General features: G+C 46.8%; 1 protein-coding gene across 7 annotated transcripts; it reads left to right on the forward strand.

The window, feature by feature from the left end:
- gria4b (glutamate receptor, ionotropic, AMPA 4b) lies at window positions 1–27,782 on the forward strand. Of its 7 annotated transcripts, none has more exons than XM_057054830.1 (16): window positions 2–341; window positions 2,804–2,962; window positions 8,537–8,776; window positions 11,286–11,470; window positions 12,132–12,185; window positions 12,382–12,540; window positions 12,613–12,780; window positions 12,935–13,039; window positions 13,325–13,435; window positions 15,230–15,436; window positions 15,972–16,345; window positions 20,577–20,775; window positions 21,017–21,264; window positions 22,764–22,878; window positions 24,554–24,691; window positions 26,471–27,782. In XM_057054830.1, exons 1-16 carry the CDS (start codon window positions 251–253, stop codon window positions 26,633–26,635), a joined length of 2,718 nt encoding a protein of 905 aa, XP_056910810.1. In that variant the 5' UTR covers window positions 2–250; the 3' UTR covers window positions 26,636–27,782. The 7 variants fall into 7 exon arrangements, 5 of the variants coding, with proteins under 5 accessions (XP_056910807.1, XP_056910808.1, XP_056910809.1 ...); XM_057054831.1 differs by lacking the exon at window positions 22,764–22,878 and adding an exon at window positions 23,410–23,524; XR_008953693.1 differs by lacking the exons at window positions 22,764–22,878; window positions 26,471–27,782 and adding an exon at window positions 23,410–23,524 and having other exon boundaries at window positions 1–341; window positions 21,017–21,422.
- Window positions 27,783–27,990: the final 208 nt, after the last annotated feature.

The raw sequence follows: 27,990 nt of genomic DNA on the forward strand, positions 1-27,990 counted from the left end.
CCCCCTTCTTGATGGTGTTGTGCGCAAAATCTCCGGCACCGGACGGACGCAGTTTAACGGTCCAAGCGAGCGGCACTGCGGGAGAGCAAAAGCCGTCCGAACCGAACATGGAGGATTAACGGACGCGTCACTTTTCTTTTTTTTTTAATCGTCGCTTTGATTTTTCTTCCCCCCACGTGATGTTGCTTTTGGGCCGGAGGTGTTAATTGAAGCTGCTCGATGTCTCTCATCAGTTTATAACCGGAACAAAATGAGGATTTCTTCCCAAGACTGGTTTCTGCTCATGTTCTCCAGCTTCTGGGGACTGGCGATGGGAGCGTTCCCCAGCAGCGTCCAAATCGGTGAGTGCTTGGTCACACAGTGAGTGAGTGAATGAATGGATGGCTGGATGAATGAGTGAATGAAGGGATGAACAGATGGATGGATGACGTTTGTCACTCTCGTTAATACACGCGCGCACGCACAAAAACGCACGCAGAAAATGCGCCGTGCATCTGCAGGCTATCCCAGCGCCCCACCACTGCAGCACATCACAGCTGTGTGTGTGCGCGCACACACACACACGCGCTCGCGCGTATTCCCTATGCAGACTGGCTGTGCAGTGATGCTGATAACGTTCTTGCAGAGCCTCGTCCTGATGCTGCCACGCTCGCGCGGCAGCGTTAAAATGGGACAACTTCAGCGTTTTGTGGCCGTAGGTGTTGACTGGCAGACGTGCTGATTTTATTTTATTTTTTCTTAAAAAGGAAATAATAGAGGACAAATCCTGACCTCCACTTTCTGATCCCCATACACATGCAGGCTCCATCATTTGTCACAGAATTCCCACAGACACCAATCTGAACCAGTCCAAAACACAAAAGTCCATCATTTCTGCCTGGCCCCCCTCCTGGGAAGTCAAAGGTCAGGGACTATTGATGACACTGGGGGACGCTGTCTCATCACTCCAATAGTGCATCTGAGTACAGGGGAATTTCCTCGCATCCAGCCTGATGGTAGTAAAATCCGCCATGATCCCTGCGATCCATCAACTAACATCTGACATCTGATCGATTCACATGTTTCTTCACATTTGAGTGAAGCGTCTGTTGTTTCAATACATCCCAACAAACTTTGTTGTCTCCTGGGGATCCTGTTTCAGCCTCTCAGCTCAGTGTGTGACTTTGCTGTTGCATCAGATTTCATTTGCTTGTACTAATCATAACATCTTCCTCTCTCATCTCACTGGAGACACTTGGACCAGCTGGTTCTTTCGATGTTTGAGGAGGAAATCCACATCAAAAAGGAGTTCACATAAAAGGCGCTGGGGAAAAAAGAAAAAGGAAAAGATTTTACTTGCACTTCAGAAAAACTGCTGAAGCTGGTAGTGATGTAGGTGCCGGTTCCAACACATAGGAAATGTTAAAATTACACAGCCCAACATCTGGAAGGCTGCTGTGAGCCCAGAGAGAGAACAGGGGGAATAATGTCCAGAGGACAGGGACTGGGCAGTGGGGTCAGGACCACTGGTGGGGAGCAGCACCGCTGTTATATACATTAGCTAAAGATAGCCTATGTCACAGCCCAACCTCCTACAGATTCTTCTCATTTATGAGGCAGTAAACACTAGTATTGGTCCTCTAATCCAGGCAGGAGTATTGATGCTGATCGAATCCACCAAACTGGTCTCATACTGGTGAATCCCCCTCCACACAATGTGTTATAGCTGCTCTACGACAGCCTGCAGCTCGTGGTGAAATCATCATGTTGACTGTCAGCAAATGTTAGAGAACAGTTTGTGTTTACGTCAAGCCGAGCTGCCGACGGCACTCCTGATGAAGCTGAGGTGAGAGTTACACCTGCTTCCCATTCTGAACCCCATCGTCTCTCTGGAACCATGAACCTCTGCTCTTAAACCAGCAACACACACACCAGCATTTTTTTCTCATCTGCAGCTGAAGTGAAGTTCCTTCAAAGCCGCCCAGTCGGAGAAGACAGCAGCGATTATTCCTGTTAAATCTGTGGACTCCACGTCCCGAAAGGCTGCAGTTTGTGCAATTTTTCTTGTGTCGGATGCACGAATACAGCCCAAACGCACTGAAAGACACACCGACTCTGAGATCTAGCTGCTCTGCACACTGATCTCTGCAGCGCCGGCGGATCACTCCCTCTGACGTAATCGGACGCCATGTTGGAGCCTCTCGCTCAAAACTCACTTTCTCTCTTACTTTAGTGCCTTCAAAGACCTTTAAAATAGCCACTTAACTTTCCAAATTGTCATTTTTACATTGACAGTTTGTTTTGGGTGCATAAACCCGCTACATGCTCATTAAATACAACATGACACAAGGGTGGCAGTTGCTGCTGTTCCAGGTGTTGTTGCTGCCAATAATGTTTTTGTTGGTGTTCCTGTTGCCTTTTCCTGTTGATTTTTTTAAATGTCAGATCCTGCTGTTGTTGTTCACGTTGTTTCTACTGCTGATATTTCAGTTGTTCGTCTTGTCGCTGCTGATTGTTTAATAGTTGGGTTGCTTTGTGGTTGCTACTCATTTTTTATTTGTCGTTCATGTTTCTGCTGTTTATTTATTTGTTGTTCATGTTGTTTGAGTTGATTGAGTTGATTTAGTCGTTGGTTTATGTTGTAGCTGCTGATTTTCCTTTTAGTTCTTCATGTCTTTACTGCTTATTATTTTGGTGTTGTTCATGTTGCTGCCGATTTAGTTGTTGGTTCATGCTGCAGTTGATGTTTTTTAGACATTCATGGTGTTCTTGCTGATGTCTGACCTGTTCTGATGCAAAGGTGCGTTTTTCTCGCTGTCTTCAGGTGGTTTGTTCATCAGAAACACAGATCAGGAGTACACTGCTTTCCGTCTCGCCATCTTCCTGCACAACACCAGCCCAAACGCCTCTGAAGCCCCGTTCAACCTGGTGCCTCACGTGGACAACATCGAGACAGCCAACAGCTTCGCTGTCACCAACGCCTGTAAGTCTGTCCGCTGTCTGGCTTCTTCGTCCTCACAATAGTCACTGCTTTCCTTAAAAAAACTGATCGTTGTTGCCCTCAAAATTTAACATTGAGATGTTCAGTTATGCTTAATGTTAAAGTCATATTGGGAACAACCATGCTGAGAATTTCACTGAAAGATCTGTGGATGTTCTGCGAAGAGAGGCTGTGACACAGAAGCAACGGCGCTTTAGCTAGTAAAGTGTGAGTAAGGGATCGAAGATGCTTTATTGTCACTGTAAAAGCTGAGCTGCAAGACAGCACCATTATGTTTGGTGCAGAAATAGAAATATAAAATGTAAGGACTAGGGTTAAACTCTGTGTGTGTGTGTGTGTGTGTGTGTGTGTGTGTGTGTGTGTGTGTGTGTGTGTGTGTGTGTGTGCTGGTTCACCTTTTCCTCGGAAAGGTCACATTACTGGCTAGTTTTATTGCCTCACAGCAAGAAGGTTGTGGGTTTAATCCCCAGCTATACAGCCTTTTGTGCTGATGTTTTCTCCGTGTTTTTCCTTTTTTTCTCGGCGGATGACCTTGACAACGAATACGTGCGCGTTCTTTTGTATGTGCGCTCATAGATGTGCGCGTTCTTGCACGTAATCAGACGCGCACTGATGTGCGTGCACTCATACGGGTGTGTTCATGCATGCATTGCATGTTGGGCTTCGGTATTCGGAGCATCTCCTTCGCCGTCCTGCCTCGACACAAACAGAAGGAACTCTGGGAACTTTTCTTTAGAATCTGCACAGGAAGCACGTCTGCAGCACATTGATCGGCTGAGTCAAATCAGAGCAGAATTACATGAGCCAATCAATGTTTGTGAGAGCTCAGGGCCAGCAGGAATCTGCCATCGACCCCTATGATTTATTTTCACCTCTGCTCCACTGGCGGCAGCCGTCTCTTCCCGCCGCTGAAACGATGGCAGCGGACGGTGGCGGCGCGTTTTGCGAAGAGGATCAATGTTAAATGAAACGGGAAGAACCACAAAGTTAGTGATCACACTAATGTTGCTGACGCCTCTGCGGTTATGTGTGTGTGTGTGTGTGTGTGTGTGGGTGTGATGGTTCTATGCTGATGTTTCGCAGTTTCTAAGCTTCCATCAGGACCTGTTATCTCGATTTCACCAGTTGGCGACGACATCTTTAATGCTTCGCGTCTTGATGCCACCGAGGCGTAATAAGAAGTCGACTTAGCGACAAGATCACGCTTACATAAACGGTTCCAAACTGGGACAGAAAATAGTTCCAGTTTCTCTGTGCTTGACAGTGGAACGAACAGACAGTGTGTCTGTCTAAACCCACAGATGGGTACAGAAACCCCGAGTCTGACCACAAAACAAGCTACAGCAGAAACAAAACATGCCTTCAAAGGAAGAAACCCTGATTAGGACCAGGCAAATAGACAGATGGATGCAGGTGAAGGACAGAAAGAGGAGAAGAACAGACACAGCTGTCATATAAAATACATACATTATTAATGCTGATGGTGCTGAGCTAAAAGCAAACGGTTCAGTGGCGGAGCTAGACTGGGGTGGTCAGCGGGTGGGCAAGGCTAATGTGGTCAGCGGGTGGGCAAGGCTAATCTTATCAGCAGGCTATCTCCAAAGGTAAATCAGCCAAAGGTTACAGTTCACATAATGTGTCATTGATGTGGTAGAATCCCCCAGAACCCTTTGGATCATTTGTAGGGAGTAAAACCTGCAACAATGCCACTTTTTTAGCAGTGAAAAGCTGCGTTAAAGAGATGCAATGCTGCGAATGCAACATTAATGCCGACGAAAGGGGAAAAAACTTCAGATTGACGGGAACTTTTTAACTGTTTGAGGTGTGAGATGGAGGGAACGAGTGGTGTGATGGGTTCTAACAGGAACAGTGTTCTCTCACATCACCCACACTCGTTAGTCGCTCAAGGACGTCCACCGTCATCGGCCCGCCCTGCTATCGCATTCCTGCATTTTAGAGTTTCACTTCATTATGCTCATTTTTGAATGTCCTAATTAGAAGAAAGGAAGGGCTCCCGGCCACAACAGCAAGAAACGACCTCCTGGTAATAAAACAATTCAGCGGAAATTTCTCCTTTGTCTTGGAAACTTTGAGAGTTAGAACAGCTGCCAGGCTGGTTTAAAGGCCACAGTTAAACAGTTTACCACAGGAAATGATGAAACTCAGTTAGGACGTGGTTTAACCTTAAAGATTGTATGAAATTAGACATTTCTGCACGTCTCTCTAGAGAATGGAGGGGTCTAGAATCGAACTTCTTTATCACTGGGACAGCCACCTGAGCGGGCTGCTCCTCCATCCTGTTGCTGGATCAGATGAGCTGGGCGGCGCCACTGTTTCAAGAACAAGAACGATGACGGGGTTTTTTGGATTTAATGTCCTTTCTTTTGTTTTGTTTGAAAGCATGTGAAGATGAAATGGGTCACATGGCTTTACATGGATCACGAACAGAGCGTGAGCAGCGTGTCTCGGAAAACATGGTTGGTGCGAAACGATCACCTCACATTAAACATGACACAGCCTTTAACCTCTATTCATGAGCCATGATGACTCAGCACGGCTATGACACTGGCGAGTTGATTTGGAAGGCGTGACAATACGGCACCCTGGTGGTCATTACAGGAGGAGAAACCCACCGAAGACTCTATTAATTAGCAAATGCCCTCATTAGTCAGAGGTCAAAGGATCAAACTCCCTTTGGGAGAGGGTGAATCATGACCTAGCGCTCTTTGGCCCGATGACCTTTGCCCTCACCCATCACAAACTGGACCGGATGTGAGAAGAATATTCCTGTTTTATTCTCACATCTGAACATACATACTGGTAACTGACGAAGAGGAGATTTTTAAAGTGTAAACCATCATCATGCACATCATCATCATCATCATCATCACCATCATCCGTGGTAGAATCCCGAGGATCGTCTCATGAGAGGATTCAAGGGAATCTGCCATGAATGGAAATTAAGAGTGTGATGTAATCACACAGCAGAGGGGGGAAGGGAGCCACAATTGGAGGAGGTGACAGGGAAGTAAAATACTGCGTGTTATTCTGGTCCTTCTCTCTCTCTCTTTCTCTCGTGCGCATACACCCACCCCCACACACACACACACACACACAGTGTTCCCCCGGTGTGACTTATGTATTTCTGAGGATGAACACATCTGACAGCAACTGCCGTCCTCAGAGCAAGAAAAGCCCTTGTGTGCGTGTGTGTGTGTGTGTGTGTGTGTGTGTGTGTGTGTGTGTGTGTGTGTGTGTGCTGTCTGAAAAATCACTGAAGCACAGTGTGCCCAGTGTGTTTCATCTTTCCCATGATGCCTCACTGTCTGTGACCTAAAACAGATCATTTTAGTGATAATATGTCCACTCTGGGGGCCACTGACGCAGCTCCATGATGGGCCCCAGCAGCCTCATGGTGCAGCTCCGAGCAGCAGACCTGCAGCCACCTGACGAAGCGGAGCAGGTTGAAGTCATGTGATGCAGCTCTGCCTCCAGGCCCAGGTTGTGCTGTCTGACTCTCCAGTGAATCATAACCAGCTAAAGTTCTAACAGAGACCCCCCTCCCCCAAAAAGAAAACCTTTATTTTACCTTTGTCTATGGCCTGGCCAAGAAGGCGGCAGCACATGTCATAATCCATCCATCCACCCGGCCTCCAGCCACTTTTCCCTTGCGGTGGGTGGTGGGGGGGGTTACATCCTAATGAGTTCCCAGATCATCTCATTGCCGGGCCGTAGTCAGGAGGAAAAGGATAATGGATAGGACACAATTGAAGAGAAAACTGTCTGCATGGTCCTGGTCCTCTGTCTTGTGAGCAAGGGTCCCCTTCTTTTGTATATCTTTGTGTTTGGATTGCTGGTTTGGGCTTGTTTTGGTTTTTTGACTTGACCTTGACCTTCTGGACTTGACTCAGTTGCAGTTTTAAACCAACTTAACTGGTAACAAGTTTGGGTCCAGATTCACCGGGTCCCTGACAAGAACGCCAAGGTAGAAAGTTATACTCAGACATATTTCTTTTATTTCGCTACAAGGATTTTGAAGTCTCAGAGCAAAACTGTTTTTAAAGTTCCTAAAATGTGTCTGACTGTAGATACTTTGAAGGGTAAAACCTGAGCAGACTAGCTTGGGGGGTGTGGGGGGAGGGGGGGGGCATTTATCCCTCCAGGAATCAATCAAAGACTGTATTTGCACAGTGGCTGTAACAATCCTGACTAGAGTCTGTGGAGAATCCCAGTGTCAGAACCTGAGCAGAAACAACTGCCTTTAACAGAAAGAAACCCTGAGCAGAACCAAGCTCACATGGAGGTGACCCTCCTGCTGATGGACAAGTGGTTAAAGGAGGAGAAGAAGGAGAGAGAGGAACAGACACACGCATCATACACGCAAATATATTCGATATATTGTTGTTATCCTGAAGATGTAGATCTAAAAGTGAGCAGGTCACTGGGGTTATAGGTCAGGGTGCATCTATAGAGAGAGAAAGAGAAGCACAAAACCACAGGAGGAAATCCAGATAGAGTTATGGATCAATAATCATCTTTCATTTTTTAAATCATCGCTGACTTGTTTGGACGCTGTAACGTCTGACGTGTGCACGCTCGCTGTTTGTGCTTGGAAAGAGGCGGTTAATAATGGAGGTTTGGCCTGTGCAGCATCCATTGATCTGTGCATCGACAGAGTAGAGGTCAGGTCAAACCACCCCCTCACCCACCCGGGTCGACAAGAAGTGTGTTACTGGACCCGATCCAACTGAACTGATGACGAAGCGGGAAAAGACTGTGGAGGCTAGCTTAGCCTTGCGTAGCCTAGCGTAGCCTGAAGGTCCCAGATGTATTTTCTTTTCGCTGCTGATGTTGTGATGTGAAACAACAGCACAGCTGCTGTTAGTGTCTCTCTCTCACTGTCACACGCACACCCCCAGTCTGACCCATTGATCACTGTATGTGTGTGTGTGTGTGCGCGTGTGTGTGTTTGCTCTGACCTGTATATGCAGTGGAGTGTGAGTTCAGCGGATGCAGTTTCAGGGTCACTGCTGGTGTGGGACTAAATGGACCAGTCCAGGAGGTCGTTGTGTCACCGCCTGTCAGTGCGCCCGCTGTCACATCAGCACCAGGTCGCTCTGAGCGTCCTGCTGCTTGCGTTCTCTTTGACTCTGGTCGTTTGTCCATGTTCAAAAACCCGCTTCAGTCTGATGTGAATCTGTAGGGAGGAGGTCTGAGGAAATGTTTTCTCAAAGTTGGATTAAAATGTGTTTATTTAGTAGAAACATACAAATTCATGTTTGATTTGAAGCGATTGTCCCGTGAGGGCACTGATGTTCTATTAAATCCTCACTTTTTCAGGCTCCTGTGACGGCACATTGACCATCACAGTCTTAAACCGTTTAAAGGAAATTGCGACTTTGGCAGCCACAAAGTGGAAAATCTGCCCAGATTCAACTTTAAAACTGATCAAACGTTCAGCAAAAAATAAGACAAACAAATGCTTGAATACTGTGACTCATCCATAAAATGGTTCAGATTTATTCATCTGTTTCTTTCCTCGTTTCCTGTCCCCAGTTTGTTCCCAGTACTCCCGCGGCGTGTTCGCCATCTTTGGCCTGTACGACAAACGCTCGGTCCACACGTTGACGTCCTTCTGCAGCGCTCTGCACATCTCCCTCATCACGCCCAGCTTCCCCACCGAGGGGGAGAGCCAGTTCACGCTGCAGCTGCGACCTTCGATTCGGGGAGCCCTGCTGTCGCTGCTCGACCACTACGACTGGAACAAGTTCGTCTTCCTGTACGACACCGACCGAGGTGAGCGGAGTGCCCTGCATGTGTGACATCTGCAACATGTGCCAGCGCAGCATGTAAGAACAGGTGTGGGATCCACCTGTCGGCCGAAGCTACGGCTAAAGCTACGTCTAACGTGGATGATGTAATAATAAAGAGCATTTATATGGCACTTTCTAAAACCAAGTGAAGTGTTAAAAAATGAAAAAATCAATAAAATACAGGGATACTAAGAGACAATTTAAGAGGAGATCTGAAAGAGGACAGTGAGGCAGCCTGCCTGAGGCTGTGTGTTCCACAGCTGAGGAGCCCGAGTAGCAAATGTCCCGTCTCCTTTGGTGACCAGGCAAGTACTGGGACAGCTAAGGCGGGCCCTGCAGGAGCATCTCATGCAGAGCGCGGATCCATGGAGAGTGAGCAGATCACAGAAGTCGAGGCCTGACCATTCAAAACTGTACAACGCTGCGGTTACCAATGCCAGAATAAAAAGCATTGCAATAGGAAGTGATGAAAGCAGGAATAACCTTTCCTAAGTCAGCAGGACAGAGGACTGAATTAACCTTGGAGAGTTTTTTCAGGTGACAGAAACAAGACTTTATCAAAGATAACACCCAGATTTTGGCCCCCACTGTAGACGATGTCACAAAGGGGACCTACACCAGAGGAGCTGATGCTGCTGGTGCTCTATTCGTTGGGTTATTGACGATCACGTCAGATTTAGACTTGTTAGAGAGAGTAGAAGCTTAAGAGACATCCAGTTTTTGATTTCTGCTGAACAGGACAAAATGTGAGAAAAGTCAGTGGATCCAGATTTAAACAGGTCTTACACGGTCATCTGCATAAAAGTCATGCTTATGGGTGACTTGCCTAAGAGGTGGCATGGAGACAGAATTAGAAATAGGTCTTCATGTGACTAAAAACCAGACTGAAAGTTATCAAGTAACAAGTTATTGGTCATAAAATAAATGACCCGGGACCTTTTTTAACCTAAAATGGCAGTTTGGGGTCTAAAATTACTTCAAACAGATAGATACAGATAGAGGTTCCTTAAAAGAAGGTAGAGTGGAATGTTTAAGATCAGAGGGAAAATCATCGTAAATTATGGAGCTGTGGATAATGGATAAAACCTCTTCCTGCATTGTCTCCTTAAGACTCCCAAATCCTAATTCCTCCATGGCACTGAAGACGGTTTGGTGTTTATGAGTCTCAACGGGGCCACGAAGGCTCTGGAGCCCAGAATATTTGTGCAGGAACTGGTAAAGATACTGAGCTGGTCTCGATGGCTGTGTGCACATCAAGATTAAAGGAAGAAAGTTATGCAATAAACGCTTGAGAGAAACTGGGGGCACTTAGTGAGTTAAGAGGGTGAGAGAGAGAGAGAGAGAGAGAGAGAGAGAGAGAGAGAGAGAGAGAGAGAGAGAGAGAGAAATGGAAAAGCCCTGCACCATGATCAAAGACTGCAAAATCCACCTGGTTCACATTGGATGCAATGGATGGATGGATGGATGGATGGATGAATGGATGGATGAATGGATGGATGGATGGATGGATGGATGGATGGATGGATGGATGGATGGATGATGGATGGATGGATGGATGGATGGATGAATGGATGGATGGATGAATGGATGGATGAATCGATGGGTGGATGGATGGATGGATGGATGATGGATGGATGGATGGATGGATGGATGGATGGAGGATGGATGGATGGATGGATGGATGGATGATGGATGGATGGATGGATGGATGGATGGATGGATGGATGGATGGATGGATGGATGGATGGATGGATGGATGAATGGATGGATGGATGAATGGATGGATGAATCGATGGGTGGATGGATGGACGGACGGATATTTTATCAGACCTGAAATTGAGCACGCTGATGGTGGTGTCCTGCTGATGTATCTTTGGTGCATGTGACACAGAGCGGGGCTCTGGAGGAAAGGAGGGATGGAAGGAGGGATGGAAGGAATGATGGATGGAGGGAAGGATGGAGGGAGGGATGGAGGGAGGGAAGGATGGAGGGATGGAAGGAATGATGGATGGAGGGAAGGAGGGAGGGAGGGATGGAGGGCTGCCAGATCTCTGGGTAATTCGCTAATTGGGAGCAGAGGGAGAAGTTGCCAGGTTGTGATGTCCGCCAGAAGGGCCGTTTAAAGGGGGCATCTGTCTCTACCAGGGAGCAGCTGCCGTCACAGTGAGCTTTCTTCTCTCTTCACCCCCCCCAGTCCCCAAATCCCACCCTCAGACCCTGGAGTGGACCTAATCCAGGACCTGGCTGGAAGAGATAAAAGCCTTAAATGGGCTAAATGGCTCCTGCTCGTCCTGATGGGACCGAGTCTGTTTAGCTTCAATGGCTGCCAGTTTCAAAATGAAGCACGCCGACTTCAAACAGGAAGTGGTTCCTCTTACCCCCTTTGACTGCAACAGTTTAATTTCAGGGTTCATGTTCACGCCAGGTCATTGCTGAGGTTTAGGTTTAAAATGTCGGACCACATTTTAACCGTCCCCGTGTTTCACCTGCAGGCTACGCCATCCTGCAGGCCATCATGGAGCGGGCGGGACAAAACAACTGGCAGGTCAGCGCCATCTGTGTGGAGAGCTTCAATGACGCCAGCTACCGGCGGCTGCTGGACGATCTGGACCGGAGGCAGGAGAAGAAGTTTGTCATCGACCTGGAGGCGGAGCGACTGCAGAACATGTTGGAACAGGTTGACCCGGACGTCCGGCAGATCTTTAGCCGTGCTGCTATATTTCATTCACAGCTACGAGCACAGCCATCATTCTGAGGGAGTTAGCGTGCTCGCTAGTTGCTAGGTTGAAATTCACTTAAACTGCCCGTAATGATAATTTTTCTTATTTCTAGTGTTGAATTTTAATGATTTTTTCACAGAGCAGAAACTAGATTTCTGCAAACAAGGTCTTTTTTTCCCAAGCATATTTTTGCTCATAAGGAAAGTTGTTGAATGTGCAGACGAGCCGGTGGGATGCGCCGGTGCTCCTCCTCTTCATCCCCCGCTGGTCGCCTGGAGGCCGCCAGCATCGGTGGAATTATTGAATTATTTATCAGGTTTCCACTCTGACATCTGTCGCAGATGTTCTCTGTCCACAGATGTGTGAGGCAGAACTACTTCCTGTTCCAGGCTCACAGCTCCTGGGACAGCCAGTTGATTTTAATTTGGCCAAACACAAATATCACAGATGTGCCAGCTGTTCATATTTACACCTAATACCTGATGATGTCATGGAATGGCTGATGTCGCCAAATAGCATAATCCATTACTGTCCCAAAGTTCATGGTTTCATCCAGGCCCAATTCACTGAACAGCGTGTGTGTGTTCTAATGTCGATTGTTGCTCCGCCTAATTGCAGATCGTCAGCGTTGGGAAACATGTCAAAGGTTACCATTACATCATGGCCAACCTGGTGAGTAAACTTGCTAATAATCAATAAATTACTTAATATTTGTTCTTCCAATTATTGTGTCAAGGCCTTTTCAGTTGTAGCGATTTTAGAAATATGATCAATCCTTTTTAATTGATTGGCTGATCGTTATTAAGATGATCAATAACCCGCGCATCAGAAATAGGATATACGATTTCTGACTTCACCTCCATGTCAGGGCTTTAAGGACATCAACCTCGAGCGCTTCATGCACGGTGGTGCCAACGTCACCGGGTTCCAGCTGGTGGACTTCAGCAACCCCATGGTCATCAAGTTGATGCAACGCTGGAATAAACTGGACCAGAGGGAGTACCCTGGCTCCGACACCCCGCCCAAGGTTAGCAGCTAGCCGCTAACGGCGACCTCTCTCTTCCCCCCCACTCCTCTGATTGTGTCTTTTTCTTTGTAGTACACATCAGCGCTGACGTACGATGGCGTGATGGTGATGGCCGAGGCCTTCAGGAACCTGCGGCGTCAGAAAGTGGACATCTCCAGACGAGGAAACGCTGGAGACTGCCTCGCCAACCCCGCAGCCCCGTGGAACCAGGGCATCGATATGGAGCGCACCCTCAAACAGGTGTGAAAGGAAAAGGGTTGTGAGGTTGCAAAAATAGACTTTCAATAATTCAGAGAACAGAACAAAGAGAAAGGACATCTGTCCACCTTGACCTCCACAAGAAGACAGGATCGTCCTGAATTCCAGAGTTCATTGGTGCATCTTTGTTTCGCAGGTTCGGCTGCAGGGATTAACAGGTAACGTCCAGTTTGACCATTATGGCCGCAGGGTCAACTACACCATGGACGTATTTGAGCTGAAGAACAACGGACCCAGACGGGTAAAACATCACGTCACTCTGCTGTCAAACGGTCCTGTATGTCCAGGAAGCACACTTTCACCTTTTCAGTCAGAACTCATGTATGGTGATAACATGTTTGAGAGGTCAAAGGTCAGCCTGCAGAGCTGTCCACCCTCACCCAGGTTAGTGAAGCCCGCCACGGGTCAGCAGACGTTGCTTTGCTTCTACGGGTTCATGGAGAAGACGGAAAAGAGCCTCGACTATAAGGACAGAACAGGTTTAGTGTGCGATTTATGGACACAGCTGCCGATATTTTCTCCACAGATCGGCTACTGGAATGACGCAGACAAGCTAGTGCTAATCCAGGACTCGCCGCTGCTTCCCAACGACACCACCGGCTTGGAAAATCGCACTGTTGTGGTTACCACCATCATGGTAAGAGGCCAGTGTTCACGCATGCATGCTCGCACATGTAGAGTTAGTGTGTTACATGCCAGGGTTCTAGTCCGTTTACTCCAGGTGCCAGATTAAGTCTTTCACGTTTCCTGTGTACGGATATATATTCATGTTTGCCCAAGTTTGACAATTTCCAACAGGACACTCATTGAATTTCTGCTTAGCAGTTAGCAACATCGCTTACTGCTAAGATAACCGCGACAGAAAATTAGCATTCGTATGTTAAAATTGACATATTTGAACAGTTCCAGAAGCTGCTGCATTTTTAGGTTAGTAGAGCTAATGAGTCCAGCTCCTCAAGCTGCAGAACAAGCTTGGACCTGAGTCAAGGTGTATTTTTTGATTATAGAGTTAAACAGCAGCAGAACAATGTTCTCATTTCCTCACGCGCGTGCTAACACCCATGTCTTCAGTGCTCAAATTCAGCACACTTCCATCCAAGTTCAAGAACACACCATCTCTTTCCAGAACAGCAGAGTATCATCAGCAAAGAGGCTGTTTTTTAATGGGTTTTTTTTATTACTGAAGATTCTTGTTTCTATCGCAAAGACTCACAACAAACCCAAATCACAGCATTTCACATGATCAGTGTTATTGGTCTTTGCATGGCATGTGATGGTGGAGCAGCAGCCAGATGTTTGTAGCAGCTGAGGAGGAAGAGGTGGGAATGAAGGATCAGAGCTCAGAACAAATCCTCCCTCTTTTCAGCCCCCGATGACCAACCCTGTTTTAAGAAACTGAGCCTCCAGTCGGATGCAGGTGGGATGAAATGAAAGCCTTTAAATGGAAGAATGGTGGATGCAAGGAAACCAAAACCAAGTCCGGAAACCTGAGGCACAGAGACGACGTCTGTTTTAACAGAGACAGGAAATGGAATCTCTTCAGAGCAAAAGAACCGTCTGAAAGCTCTTCAGCTGTCTGTGTGTGTTGGACTCATACGTCTGCATCCGCTCTGTTTGTGTGGCCAATCACAGCTTGAGTGTATCCTCAACCTTTGGACCCTGAAAGAAGCTCAGAAGCACCAGTTCGATCATCCCATTATGCTTTTCTGTTCCCACGCCGTTGTGATGGTGGTCTTTGGGCTGCTTTTAAATGGTGCTGATGTTCGATTAGCATCAAGCTAATGAAGTTTGTCATTACATCATAACATGAGCATGTGAGTGTCGAGGCTGGTAAAAGACAAACAAGAACCTTGTTGTCCTTCAGCTTCTGCGCGGGGCAGAATCAAAAGTGCTGATTGGAGGCTCTAAAAACGTTCTGATGATCGTGGTCAGCAGTCGAGGGGACGGGGGACACAAAAAAAACAACCCAGAGCAGAAGCTGCTCAACCCTGTTTCTATTGTATCAATGATTTTTTAAAAAGAGAGAGAATTTTAAAAGAATCTGAAAACAAACACTTAAAGTAACTGTGATCACAAGTTTGATACTTTATGATCTGCAAGTCTTGTTTTTTTTTAGCATCAGCCGTGGTTACCCTGGTAACAGTCAAATCAGAGAGTTGTACAGGCAGTGGACATTTCATCGGGTCATTTATTGCTCCAATGTGTCTGAAGTAGACAAAGAAATTGATTAAAGGTTATGAACCAAATATCTCTTGTTTCATTTTCTTTGTCCAAAGCCTTGTTTTTGTCTTCTAAACCAACTGATTTTAAAATTTGTCTTGCGTATTGGTTTGATTTTTAAGGCCTTCACGTGCATGCGGTCCACTCATCCAACTGTTACCGCCCCCGGTGGCCCAAACCCTGTGTTGAACTGTTCTGATCCCGTTTTTAGGAGGGTCCTTACGTGATGCTGAAGAAAAACTGGGAGATGTATGAGGGCAACGACCAGTACGAGGGCTACTGCGTGGACCTCGCTGCGGAAATCGCCAAACACATTGGCATCAAGTACAAAATATCCATCGTTCCGGATGGGAAGTATGGCGCCAGGGACCCAGACACCAAGATCTGGAATGGGATGGTTGGGGAGCTGGTGTACGGGGTAAGAACTGATATCAGGAACGACTAAACTCTTTGTCTTTACTCACTTGATTCTCTGTTCTTTTACTTTACACCCCTGGTCCAGAATATGATGTTCCGGCACTGCTCCTGGGTCAGATAGGCCACCTGTGTCCATGTTAGATCTGTTTTTTTGTCGTCATGGTGACGCCCAGATTGCGCAAGTGTGTAAGCCCTTATTTTGGGAACCACGAAAGAAGGTTGAATTGACCTCTGTCAAACTTCTGGCTGATATTGAGCTGCTCCCTGGCGGATGGAGGAGGTCATCCACAGTAATCTGGTTTGAGGACACTCTGACCTCAGGAGCGGCCTAACGTTCTATTCTGAGCTGTCAGCATTTTTGTCCTCCAGCTGATTGCGGCAGACCTTCAGCTCTCGACTGGCTTTTACGTCCCCATGCGAACTCTAAATTATACATTGACCATCACATTTTTTCTGCTTTGTCTATTTCCTGACGTGTGATGTGTCTCAGCGATGCTGCTGAGGTCAGCTGATGGATCCTTCTTTTCCCTCCGCAGAAAGCGGAAATCGCTGTGGCCCCTTTGACCATCACGTTAGTCCGGGAGGAGGTCATTGACTTCTCCAAGCCCTTCATGTCACTGGGCATTTCCATCATGATCAAGAAACCCCAGAAGTCCAAACCTGGTGTGTTCTCCTTCCTGGACCCATTGGCCTATGAGATCTGGATGTGCATCGTGTTCGCCTACATTGGCGTGAGCGTGGTGCTCTTCCTGGTCAGCCGCTTCAGCCCGTACGAGTGGCACACCGAGGAGCCTGAAGAGGGCACCGACGGTCCGCCCAGCGACCAGCCCCCTAACGAGTTCGGCATCTTCAACTCGCTCTGGTTCTCCCTGGGTGCCTTCATGCAGCAGGGCTGCGATATTTCTCCGCGGTAAGAGTCACCTGATTATTCCTCAGTGATGTCATCAGCTGTCACGATAATTAATCTGAATGAAAAGAGCATCTTTTCATCCATGAGCATGAATATTTCAAGTTTGGCTGCTTCCATTTCGTTAGACTATAGATATAAGATAAGTGAGGCCAAACCAGCGAGTGCTAGAACCTGCTGACATGTTCAATCACTGCATCTGTGTGAGAGTCTGAATGTGTGTGTGTGTGTGTGAGAGAGAGAGAGAGAGAGAGAGAGAGAGAAAGAGAGAATGTGTGTGCGTGTGTGTGTATACACACATGTTATACGTCCATGTGTTTTATCTTCCTGCCGTCTTTTCATGGACCAATCAGATCATCAGCATTTCTGTCAACGTTGTCCAGGAGTGGAGGCTGGACTTTTCATGGGGGAGGGGCAGGTGAGGGCATGAGCACCTGTGGTTCGTTGTGTTCACGTTTTAAAAAAACAAAAAAAGGGCACTTGACGTCTCTTACCCCTCACCTGTACTGCATGTGAACGCAACACCAGAGGGCTCTTTACTGATCCACACTCCTCAGACAGGACCGTGACGACACGTGTGCACCTTCTGCAGGGCAGACGTACACGCATGAGCAGAGTGAAGATGCGTCGGCGTGGTTGGTCTGGACGTTCTTCGTTTTGGGCCGCCACCGTTGCAACTTTCAATTTTTTTCCTGGCAACTCTGCAGCTGCGGAGCAGCCGCTTAGTTTTGTGCAGTTTTGTCCGTCTTCACACGTGCAGCCACCTTCTCTGAAATGTAAACAGAGTCAGGGTGTCCATAAAAGATGGTGCAGGAAGTGTGGTCTGCTTCTGACTGGAGATATCTACACCTAGGAGAATGAAAAGAAGCGTCTTGGTCTGAAAGGATCTGTTCCCTGAACAGTTCTTGTACCAGGGTTCCCTGAAGTGTGGCGACAGATTTTTAATTCTGTGATTGTGGGACGCTTGAATGAAACGTGACCGCAGCAGCATCCGGTTAACTCGTGTTTTTGATATGTGAGGTCGGACTTTTACCTTCAGTCGAGGTTTTTAAGCGGCCTTTGTTGTAGTGACAGATATTATACACCAAGGGGCAGTATAGAGGGACAAATGGTAACCGGGTGTTCATCCCATCTGGCCCCTCCTTCAGTTCATCAGTCGTTTTGGTGTTTGTCTGGGTGTTTTTACGATGCATTTATGTTGTCAGTTCTCTTCCCTTCATCCAAAAAGATTTGACTCAAACTGGGTGGATCTACAGACCGGCTGATCTTTGGTGGAAGGAAAGAGAAAGTGGATGTTGTCTGCAGCCGTTCCGGGTCGGTGTCTCTGTGTGTCATCAGACCCGACGTCTTCTGTTGTGGCGAAACCTGGAAATGCTCACAGCCTCTAATGGTTTCTCATTTCCTGTCCAGCTTTTCTTTGCTTCTCGAATGGCTTTGTCACACTTCTACTTCTTGTCGGTAAAATAGAGATGCTGCTCAAATGTGCCTGTAGTTACAATAAGTCGTTCGTGTTCTTCAGAGCATGTGGTGATGATGATGATGTTGTTGTTGATGATGATGATGATGATGCTGTGATGGACTTGGTGAGATTTTGGCAGATGGAAACCAAACCGTCCTGTATGTTTCAGCTGACCCCCACCAGAGGACAAATATGGAGGATCCTGAGGTTCTTTTGAAGGCCTTCAAAATGATAACCTCACGTAAGCAACCAATAGAGTCGTTGTGTCAGTAGGACCGCTCATTTAAGACACGCATTCACTTTGTCCACATGTGTAAGCCCCTCCCATCACCCCTGACTGCTACATGTGTGTTAGCACCGATTTAACGCCGCTACATTTCAGTCCTCCGTGTCTCTGACTGTGGTCCCCGCTACATCTCACCTGTCACCGCTAATCTCGCAGGCCCATCTGAGTTAACGCGACCAGAGACGCTGACGTAGTTCGGTCCAAATATCCTTCAAAATGTCCCTGGTCAGGGTTCCAATGCGCTCAGGTGGCCCTAAATGATTACAAAGGTCACGTTTCCGCTCAAGTCATTGATCGCAAACAACAAAGAAGATTGGAACATCGTTCATAGGTCCACGATGAATTCGGACACAAATCAAGATAACCAACGTTCATTCATTCGATTGATCCGTCATTTTAATCGGATCAGTGTCAAAGCAATATTTGCACAGTGACACGAACCAAAATAGTTCTGGTATTATTGATCGCAGGTATCAGCAACCATCAGAGACGACAATACTTGACTATCATTTTCAGTAAGAGTTCATATTTAGATGTGTAATTCTAACTGTTATTAGTTGGATTATTGATTAGTTGAATTATTTATTAGATTATTGATTGTAAAAACTAAAAAAATAGAAGCTGTTTATGGGTGAAGGGTTATTCCCTCACGCAGCCCATAATAATTAATTCAGTGATATGGCTCTCAAGAGGAAAATCTCAGGAATCTGCTTCAGTCCTCATCAACATGGCGGACGGTGTGTCTGCTATTTCAGGCACGTTCCTCTCTTTATCCTGTCACCTGCCAGTGTTGCCTGATGGGAAATGAAGTATTGCACCAGCTGCTTAAATGATCATATTCAGAGGAAACCTAATGTGTAAAAAATAATTTCTTTGTGTCGTTGGTCAGGTAAACCATGACCTCCAGGGCCGATTAGCTAACAAGCTTGATGTCGGTGGACGTGAATTTTTACGTGGAGCTGGCTAGCATCATGAACAGGAAATTGCAATTAGCTTTACTGTCACTATAGAACACTCTGTGACTCCTTCCCCACCATGTATCTTCCCTGTCTCCCGAGGGACTCGGGCTTTCCTTCTCACACTCTTGGGGACCAGGTGAGGGCCTTCACCACTGAGGGACCTCCTCTCAGCAGCAGTGATGCTGTTCCTCAGGACGCTTCTGTGGAAGTTGAGATGGACCTTTCTCAGCTTCCAGAGAAGAAGGATGTGCTTTGCTAAGCAGATCTGAGGTGTTGGCAGTCTAGAGCATCTGACTACGAGGAAGTTGAGACTCTCCACAGCATCTTGGCGGACTCTTCTTAACTCATCAGTTATTTCTTGGCCTTGGAGGTTTTGAGGAACACTCAGATGTTTGTGTCTGTTTTTCCACTTGTCCACTTGTTGTCTTCATGTTTGAAGATGGAGTTGGAGGCCCATTGTTCCAGTGTTCAGGGTTGGACAAAGTAGGTGTGGGGTCTGAGTCTCTCTTGTTGGGGTCTCCGTGAGGAGTTCAGCGAGTACCCAGAGCCAGAGTCCACTTTGTTAAACAGTGTGGGGGATGATGGTGTCCCATGTGGAGCTAAAGTCCACAAAGTGCATCACATGCATTATTGGGCCGCTGCAGGTGTGTCAGGGCTGTGTAGAGCACCAGTTGTTGACCTCTTCCGTGGAGCAGTTCAATGATCATGGTGATGGGGGTAGTGTCATGGAGCCATAATAATTTAGGATGATGGCAGAGGTCTTCAGACACGTGGGGACTGTTACAGACACCTCCTTCACCTTCCCACATGATGAAAGCCATTTTCTGCCTCAGTGGCCAGAAAACCCAGATGGATTGCCATCGAGGACTGGGTTCCGACATCTCTTGATTGTAATGTGGACCGCTGGGAAGTGGGCGGGGTTTGCAAAACTCTCCCGACACTATTAGCTTGTAAAACCCAAACTGTGATGGACATCGAAGTGTCTCTAATAAATGTTTGTTTTGTACTGTTGGTACAAACTGTTCCGCTTGGTGAAGAGTATTCACTACTGGAAAAGTGCCATAAATAAAAAAGCGGCACAAATAAATTGTTGGAGGTCAGAAGTACCTGGAAGCTCCACTAAACCTCCAGGAATTACTTTGGTCTGGGAGGGGACTTTGATGTACAGCTGGAATAGAAAGGATGTGTTTTGTGTGTATGTGTGTGCGGGTGCGTGCGTGCGTGCGCGTGCGTGTGTGTGTGTGTGTGTGTTGGAAATGGATGCCGATGGGGGAACCGGTTAGGGTGACAGTTAGCTTCTGCTCGACAATCTGTTGAAGAAGTGAGTGTCACTGGCTACCATGGCAACCTCTGGTCATCACAACTAGGGGTGTGGGGACAGGTGTCACAGCGCCACCTGGTGGTAGAAATTAACATTTATTTCTGTACTGACTCTTCCCCTCTTCTTCTTCCTCCTCCTCATTTTACCTCCCACATCTGTCAAATCCTTCCTTTATTTGGTTTTTCTTCTTCTAAACCTGCCACTCAAAGATCTCTGTCTGGTCGAATTGTGGGAGGAGTCTGGTGGTTCTTCACCCTCATCATCATCTCATCCTACACGGCCAACTTGGCAGCTTTCCTCACCGTGGAGAGGATGGTTTCACCCATCGAAAGCGCCGAAGATCTGGCCAAGCAGACTGATATCGCCTACGGAACTTTGGACTCTGGCTCCACCAAAGAGTTCTTCAGGGTGAGTCTGTGTCCAGAGGGTGGGTCAGAATTTCTTTCTTTACCAGCTGTGGTAAAGAAAAGTAGTCACGATGGATTTTGTTGCATCAGTAGTAAGTGACCAATGTCAGCATTGATAGAAAACCGTGCACCCAGCCAGGGTAAAATGATAAGAGAATCGGCCGAGGCTCCTTCCCGGTTTTGCCAGCTTCCCGTGTATGTGGATATTCTGCCAACTTTTACCAAACCTCTTGTTGCCACAGCGGTCTAAGATCGCCGTCTACGAGAAGATGTGGGGCTACATGAAGTCTGCCGAGCCCACAGTCTTCACCAAGACCACCGCTGAAGGTGTGGCGCGAGTCCGTAAGTCCAAAGGGAAATACGCCTTCCTGTTGGAGTCCACCATGAACGAGTACACGGAGCAGCGGAAGCCATGTGACACCATGAAAGTGGGCGGGAACCTGGACTCTAAAGGCTACGGCGTAGCTACACCCAAGGGTTCACAGTTAAGGTGGGTGGAATAGTGTAACAATATGTTTTACGTGTTGTTATGGTATTCCACCTTCCCTGGTGTGCCGCCTTTCTGTCTTGTCATGTGCACGGAGTGGGCGGGCGGGGCTGTTGCTAGATGGGGTGATAACTTCTTTGTTCCACAGCGCTGCTGCTCAGGTAAACGTTGCTTGTTTATGATGAAGGGGCTGGAATGGCATGCTCCGCGCTCCAGTAAACTTAAATGGAAGTGATTTCTCTGACCAGTTGCCATAGTTTCACTCTGCTTTGCTTTTTCCGCTCTTTCTCGTTCTGGTAAGAGAACGATATGGTGCTTCAGGAGCCACGTGAGCACTTAGCCTCCTATATATATATTTACTTCAGAACTGTCTGGGGGGCTACAACGGGTGCTTTACACCACACTAAATTAAAGTAACTAAATGTACTTAGTTACAGTTCTCAGTTACTTTTCATCAGAATAAAACGTGTAGTTCAGGGTTTACAGGTAAAACCAGTTTTGTTTTTGCTCGTCCGTCTCTTGACTGACAGGCGACGGTAGTCCCGCCTCCTCGACCTCTTCCTGTCTTTCTGGTACTACCGTCACCTGTCAGCTGGTCCGGGTGTGACGGCGAGCCGGTGGTTCTCGTGGCTCCTGGAATGATGGTGAAGTCACAACTGTTTGTCTGCTTTGTGATACTGTCACAATTTATCGATGATGCAAATGAATTTAGAATTCACGCTGAGACAAATCTTCACAACATGGTCACATGACCCAGGCAACCATGAATGTCACGTGTGTAAAAGAACAACATAAATATTGAGAATATTATTGAGTGAATATTGAAGCTAAAAATATTTGAGTGTTTTCTCCTGCTTTCATGACAGAATTGAATCTTTTTCACTGACATCTGACATGTTAGTAGTGAATATTTCTAGTTCTAGAGTATTTAACAGCAGCATCATGGACGATAACCTGATGTCAGCAGGAACAACAGTCCATCACCTTCTTTTTCCAGAGCTACGTCTATATATTCATCAGGAGACTCATGGAACACTCACAGAAATATCCACCATGTGTTTTCTGTGTGTTTCCAACACTCCTGGAAGCGCCTCTTCATGCAGGAGTCGGGTTTATTCCAAGTTCCGATCCAATCTTCCTCTGAATTTGGTCTTTCCTGCAGGATCCTCAGCAGTTCGTACTTGTCTGTGTTGAAACTGCTACAAAACTTTGGTGGTGCTCCACCAACAGTGGTCAAAATCCACCTTTTTTCTTTGCAATCAGTAAATTTAGTATCATAAACTACCAGCCGACGTGTTCAACGCAGAAATTATGGGTTATTTTGGTGACAGTCATGGAGAAGATTTGTGCTCAGCGTTGTGATCTGCTTCTTTCATGTGAAACGTTAATGCACTTTTCCACCCTTGTCTTTCTCCTACTGCTGCTCCCATCCCCCCTCTTCCCTCCTAAATTTGGACAGAATACTGACTTCCTCTCACCAAATCTGTCTTATCATTTTCAAGAAGTGCAGTAAACCTGGCTGTGTTAAAGCTCAATGAGCAAGGCCTGTTGGACAAATTGAAAAACAAGTGGTGGTACGACAAAGGAGAATGTGGCAGCGGAGGCGGTGGCGAGAAGGTTAGCCGCTATGTTGCTTTGGCCGGGTCACCCTGATGCTGGTAAACTGTGTTTTATTGGGAACGGGGGCATCTGCCAGGTCGATCACCGTGAAGCTAGCGAGTAGGTGGCGTACCCGCACTGTGGTAGTTAGACTAGTTTTCTCTATGTCGTGATATCTATCCAAGGTTGCTATTAGCAACAATAGCATAGATAGCAATAGTCACACTTTTGAGTCAATCGTCTTAGATTGGCAGGACTTGCCTCTGTTTTTGTTGCATAAAAGGTCCTGGCAGAATGAACCCGTTCTAAAGTTGTGACGCAGCCGCGGCCCCATGTATATGTCTGCTGGCTCCGCCCCCTTCTCCCTATCAGTACGTAAACAGCAAAACAACCGAGCAACGAGCAAAGAGACATGTGACGTAAGTGGGGCCGGCTTTGTCACTGCTGCTCTTGTTAGGCTTCTTATGATGTAATAACATAAGATAACATGTTCTATGATGTTATTTATGTTATTCCCCCCCCACCAACCTAACCCCCCATGATTTGAAGAACGCCTGTAAACCTTGCCGTATTGAAACTGAGTGAAGCAGGATTCTTAGACAAACTGAAAAACAAATGGTGGTACGATAAAGGGGAGTGTGGACCCAAGGACTCGGGAAGTAAGGTACTGATCCCCCCATACCACCCCCACACTGTGTACATACTGGCAGGAACACACACATACACACACATTTCAAGTCAAGTTCTTTATGATTAAAAATGAAATAAAAATGAGTTTCAATCATTATTAAGTAAATGGAACTATAAACATCGCTAAAATTTTCTATGATGTGGAGGAACAGTTGTTATATTAATATGGGGGGGGGGGCAGGTATTGATCCTCCATCGATCGGCAGTGAAATGATCACATGGACACTTTGTAATTTACATTGTTTGACCGACAAAGTTTCTTGAATGTGAGAGCGCATCGTCGCCATCTGTATGCCGTCCTCACAGCACCCCCGATAAGCACGAACAGATAAACCGGCAGCAGCCCAACGTTTCCATAGAAACAAGGGTGTAGGTGCGGAATTGCGCGGCTCAGAGAACATAAAGACAAGTTTAACCAAAAAATTTAATTAACTGTAACACAAGGTAGCACTAATCTGTCGCCGCAGCATGAAAGGCTGGTTCGTTGAAGGTACGGTGGCTGCCAGTGGTCAAAAAAACCCAGTTAAAGGTCAGAATTGTGTTCCCAGTCACCCTTTTTTTTTGCAAATGTAGGGAAATTCATTAATCTCATTTTAAATCCACACTGTTGTTGGTTATTAATGTCATTACATTGGTGGTGATTGTGAATGTACTGTGTTGCATGCTAATGTCCTTAGCGCTCAGGTTATGATGGCCTGCATGTTGTCATTTTTTACATTTAGTCTCTTTCACTTTTTTTTTTAAGTTGCTTCTCCATTTTATGCTGTGTTTTGAACTCTCTCAGCCACCGTACTGTTATAGGAGTTTCTGACCCTGTCAGCAGTGGTTCCACATAAATTTGGCTTCTCGTAATTTGGTTTAGCCGAGCCTGAAAGATGTCGGTTAGCTCACCGTTGCTAACACATTTGCAAGAATGTTGCATGTCTGTTTCGTGTCTATGTGGTTTTTTAGCTAAATTGCGCACATCTCCTAACATATGTCTTTTTGTCCATCTTGTTTGCAGGACAAGTCATCACAGGCCCTTAGCCTCAGCAACGTGGCGGGGGTCTTCTACATCCTGGTTGGGGGCCTGGGTCTGGCTATGCTGGTGGCCCTCATTGAATTCTGCTACAAGTCACGCAACGAGGCCAAGAAAATGAAGGTGGAGGTCCAGCCACAACATTACCACCCCCTCCCACCACTGCCAGAACAACAACCCCCATCCTAGTCCGAGTCCGCAGCCCAACCACTTAGCCAAATGTAGCCAGAGTTTCACTGAGCGAGGCAGCAACGGGGAAGCTGATAAGATGTAGTTGGGCTTTTCGGTAGCAGGTCCACGACTTTTTCCCCGCACCCACCCCTCCCCACTTACCCCCCTGCACAGACCCTGTAAGTGGAATCCATGTGGCGGCCCACTGTGCCCACTGAATGCTTTGCACTCATGTCCAATCTGCTCGCTCTGTGGTCATGTGACGTCCTGGTCGAGCTTTCTCTCAGTGTGGCGGGGAGTCGCCACGACGGCGGCTCCGCTGCCTCATGGCTAGTGTGGCTGCAGACGTCGGTCCTCATTTATCACAAGTTCCCCCTTCTGCCAATAAAACCCCCCAAATCTCTGAAAACACTCCATTTGATCATCTCACGTCTGTCAAGTTCATGAAACACCAGGTTCCACGGAGCTGTTTTACCTGTTTAATGAGGACCGGCGTCGTTCACACACCTGTGACCACATTTCATCAGTTTCCCGTATTTCTGTCCATCTAATGTCCGGATCTGCCCTCTAAACTCCCCCAACACACCCCCATTCTGAGGCTGGGCAATCACAGCATTCTGGAGATAGAGAGAGGAGGGAGAAGCGAGAAGAAAGAGAGGAGAGAGCGAGAGAGGAAAAAATAGAGGATGGGAGCTGGTTCCACCGTCGGAGCTTGTGATAGCTGAAGGTTCTGCCTCCCGTTCTACTCAGTGAACCTCTGAGAACCATTAGTCTCATAGAGAAGCGATGTAGTACCATGAAGTAGGGAGTTTAATGTCCTCAGGTTTAGCTAGCTGACTGGGGTTTGGGGTCAGGGGTTAGGGTTTGCCCTGGCTCACTGGTTAGTTTCATCTGGTTTCATGGATGAAAACAGCTGGATGTCATCTGCATATACGCTAATAAAATGGGTCCATATATAACATGAGGAGTATGGAACCAGCATAGCACCTGTGACGTCATCAGGCTGAATGCAAACGTCTCAGGGTTGGTGACCTCCAGGTCTGCTCCAATAACTAATAGCTATCAATAATCAATGATGTACTCATTCAGAGCTATGGAAAATGCTGACTAAGGTTTCACAGTCAAATAATAAATTTGACAACGGAGTAGATGAAGAGGTGAGCGTCACCTGGGCAGGTGACCGTGTCCATGTGGTGCGTCTGTGTGTCCATCCTGACTGTTGCTGGTTCAGCTTCCCTGTCCTGCCTGGAATCATCGCTCGCTGTATTAATGGACATACTGTCTGGACCCGCACACGTGTTCAGAACACGTTGAAGCACATCGGAGTTTTAGTTCACGTGACCTGTGTGTGTTTTCATGTCTGACAGAAAAAGCTGCAGCAAAGACGTAACCGAGGCTGATGATAAACCTGCTGAACGTGATCAGTTTTCCCTCCTTCAGGGGTCAGAAACAGGGTTATGGGATCAGGTTTTGGGGGACCAGAGTTATGGACTCAGGACTAATGTCTTTGATTGAGCCATTGGTTGAAATATGTTCGCTACATCTTTAAAAATCTCCTCAGTCACATCTGGTCGATTGCAGAGCAGCTGTATTTGATGGTGTCCGGGTCAGGTGACCTTTGTTACCAGCGTAAACTCAGCTGTAATCGAGCTGTGCTAAAGGCTAAAACTCCGATCTGCTGAAACTCCAGATGTTCAACACGATCAAAGCTTTGTTCTGTTTTCTTCTCAGCTCACCTTCACCGAAGCCATGAGGAACAAAGCCCGTCTGTCCATCACAGGCAGCGTTGGTGAAAACGGGCGGGTTCTAACACCCGACTGTCCCAAGGCTGTCCACACTGGGCCACCCCTCCACCAGAGTTCTGGCCTAGCTCTGGTCTCCTCTGAGCTCCCCTGAAAACCAAAACTTTCTCAAGTGCCTTTTTCCAGAAACCAAGGGGGCAAAACTGGAATGACGCAGCAACAAAGCCAGAAACCAGATTCAATCGGATCACCTCAACTGGGCCAGACTGGACTGACAGGACAGAAGGGTCTCTGACTAATCATGGCTCAATAATCTCTCAGAAATCTGAGGGAACAACATATTTCCAAACTGGACGGTTCCACAGATGCCTGGATCAAAGGCAGTCCGCAGGGTGATTTTAACCTTTCCAGCGATGGAAGAATATCGAGAAGAAAAGAAAAAAAAAAGAAGATCCGATGGAGACCAGAAAACTGTCGACATGAAAATTGTGCTTTTATTTGGTTGTATTGGTGTGATCTGACAGAGGCGGAGCTGGTGGGCGGGGGAAATGTTAAATACAAGCAAACGTAGGAATACTGTGAAAATACTCGAGTATATTCAAGTAAAATTCATGTAGTTGTACAGAGAAGACATGCTTGCTTTTTAAACATGTGTACAAAGAAGATATTTCATCTTTTGTTTTTTTTAATTAAAGATTTAAAGTCGCAATAACGACAAAAGGTCGAAACCACTTGAAAACAGATGTAATATATTCAGAGTAAAAGTGAAGGTATCAGTCGCACAATTATTCTGATACCTGAATCTTCATTCATATATTCAAGGTGAATGTTCATTAGCTCCTCCCCTTTCCGTAGGTCACGCCCCTCACTGTGCTGACAGTCTCACCAGGTGAAACTTGGATAAATCAGGGTCTTTATTCAGAAAGGAACCTTATTTTCCTGAAATGAAGCTGTGAACATCCTGGTTGGAACAATTGCAGCCCAGTTCTGTCTGATAGAACCTTTATGAGAACTTGTCGAGTCCAATTTAATGATTAGAAAGTTAAAAGCCATTTATCATCATGTGTGTTATTAAAATGTGTGTGAATTAAGACCTGAGCCCACTCTCGTCTCTTCTGGACAATCTTTGCAACACGACACCACATTAAACCCTTCAACGTTCCCCTGGATCCGGTTCTCTTCACAGCCAAGAAACAAGCAAATATTTCAGGTCCTGTTGGTTTGTTCATATACAAATGAGACCTGGCTCTGGGTCAGTTGTTGGTCTTTGACTTTTTTTCAGTAAAAACTCATTTTTAAAACCCGTGTTTGGTTCTTATTGAAATCCTCACATTAAAGATGAACAATAGCTCATGCCCAGTTACGTTAGAACGCAGTCGTGACCCCTGGACTCGGTGGGAAACGGGAGGATGATGGCTAAGCTGCCATCCATGTTGAACAACACGCCCCCCCCACCTACAGGACACCCTGGCAGGAATGGGCAGCTCCCTCAGTGAGCGGCTGCTCCAC

Source organism: Takifugu flavidus, chromosome 14, assembly GCF_003711565.1.
Source record: "Takifugu flavidus isolate HTHZ2018 chromosome 14, ASM371156v2, whole genome shotgun sequence".
Classification (NCBI taxonomy): Eukaryota; Metazoa; Chordata; class Actinopteri; order Tetraodontiformes; family Tetraodontidae; genus Takifugu; species Takifugu flavidus.

What these genes read in the sequence shown, in the direction of transcription:
- gria4b (XM_057054827.1), top strand. Translation starts at nt 251, where the DNA reads ATGAGGATTTCTTCCCAAGACTGGTTTCTGCTCATGTTCTCCAGCTTC. An exon ending in TTGGGGAGCTGGTGTACGGG is followed by an intron (nt 15,437 to 15,971) that starts GTAAGAACTGAT and finishes TTCCCTCCGCAG; the next exon opens with AAAGCGGAAATCGCTGTGGC. An exon ending in CCACCAAAGAGTTCTTCAGG is followed by an intron (nt 20,776 to 21,016) that starts GTGAGTCTGTGT and finishes TTGTTGCCACAG; the next exon opens with CGGTCTAAGATCGCCGTCTA.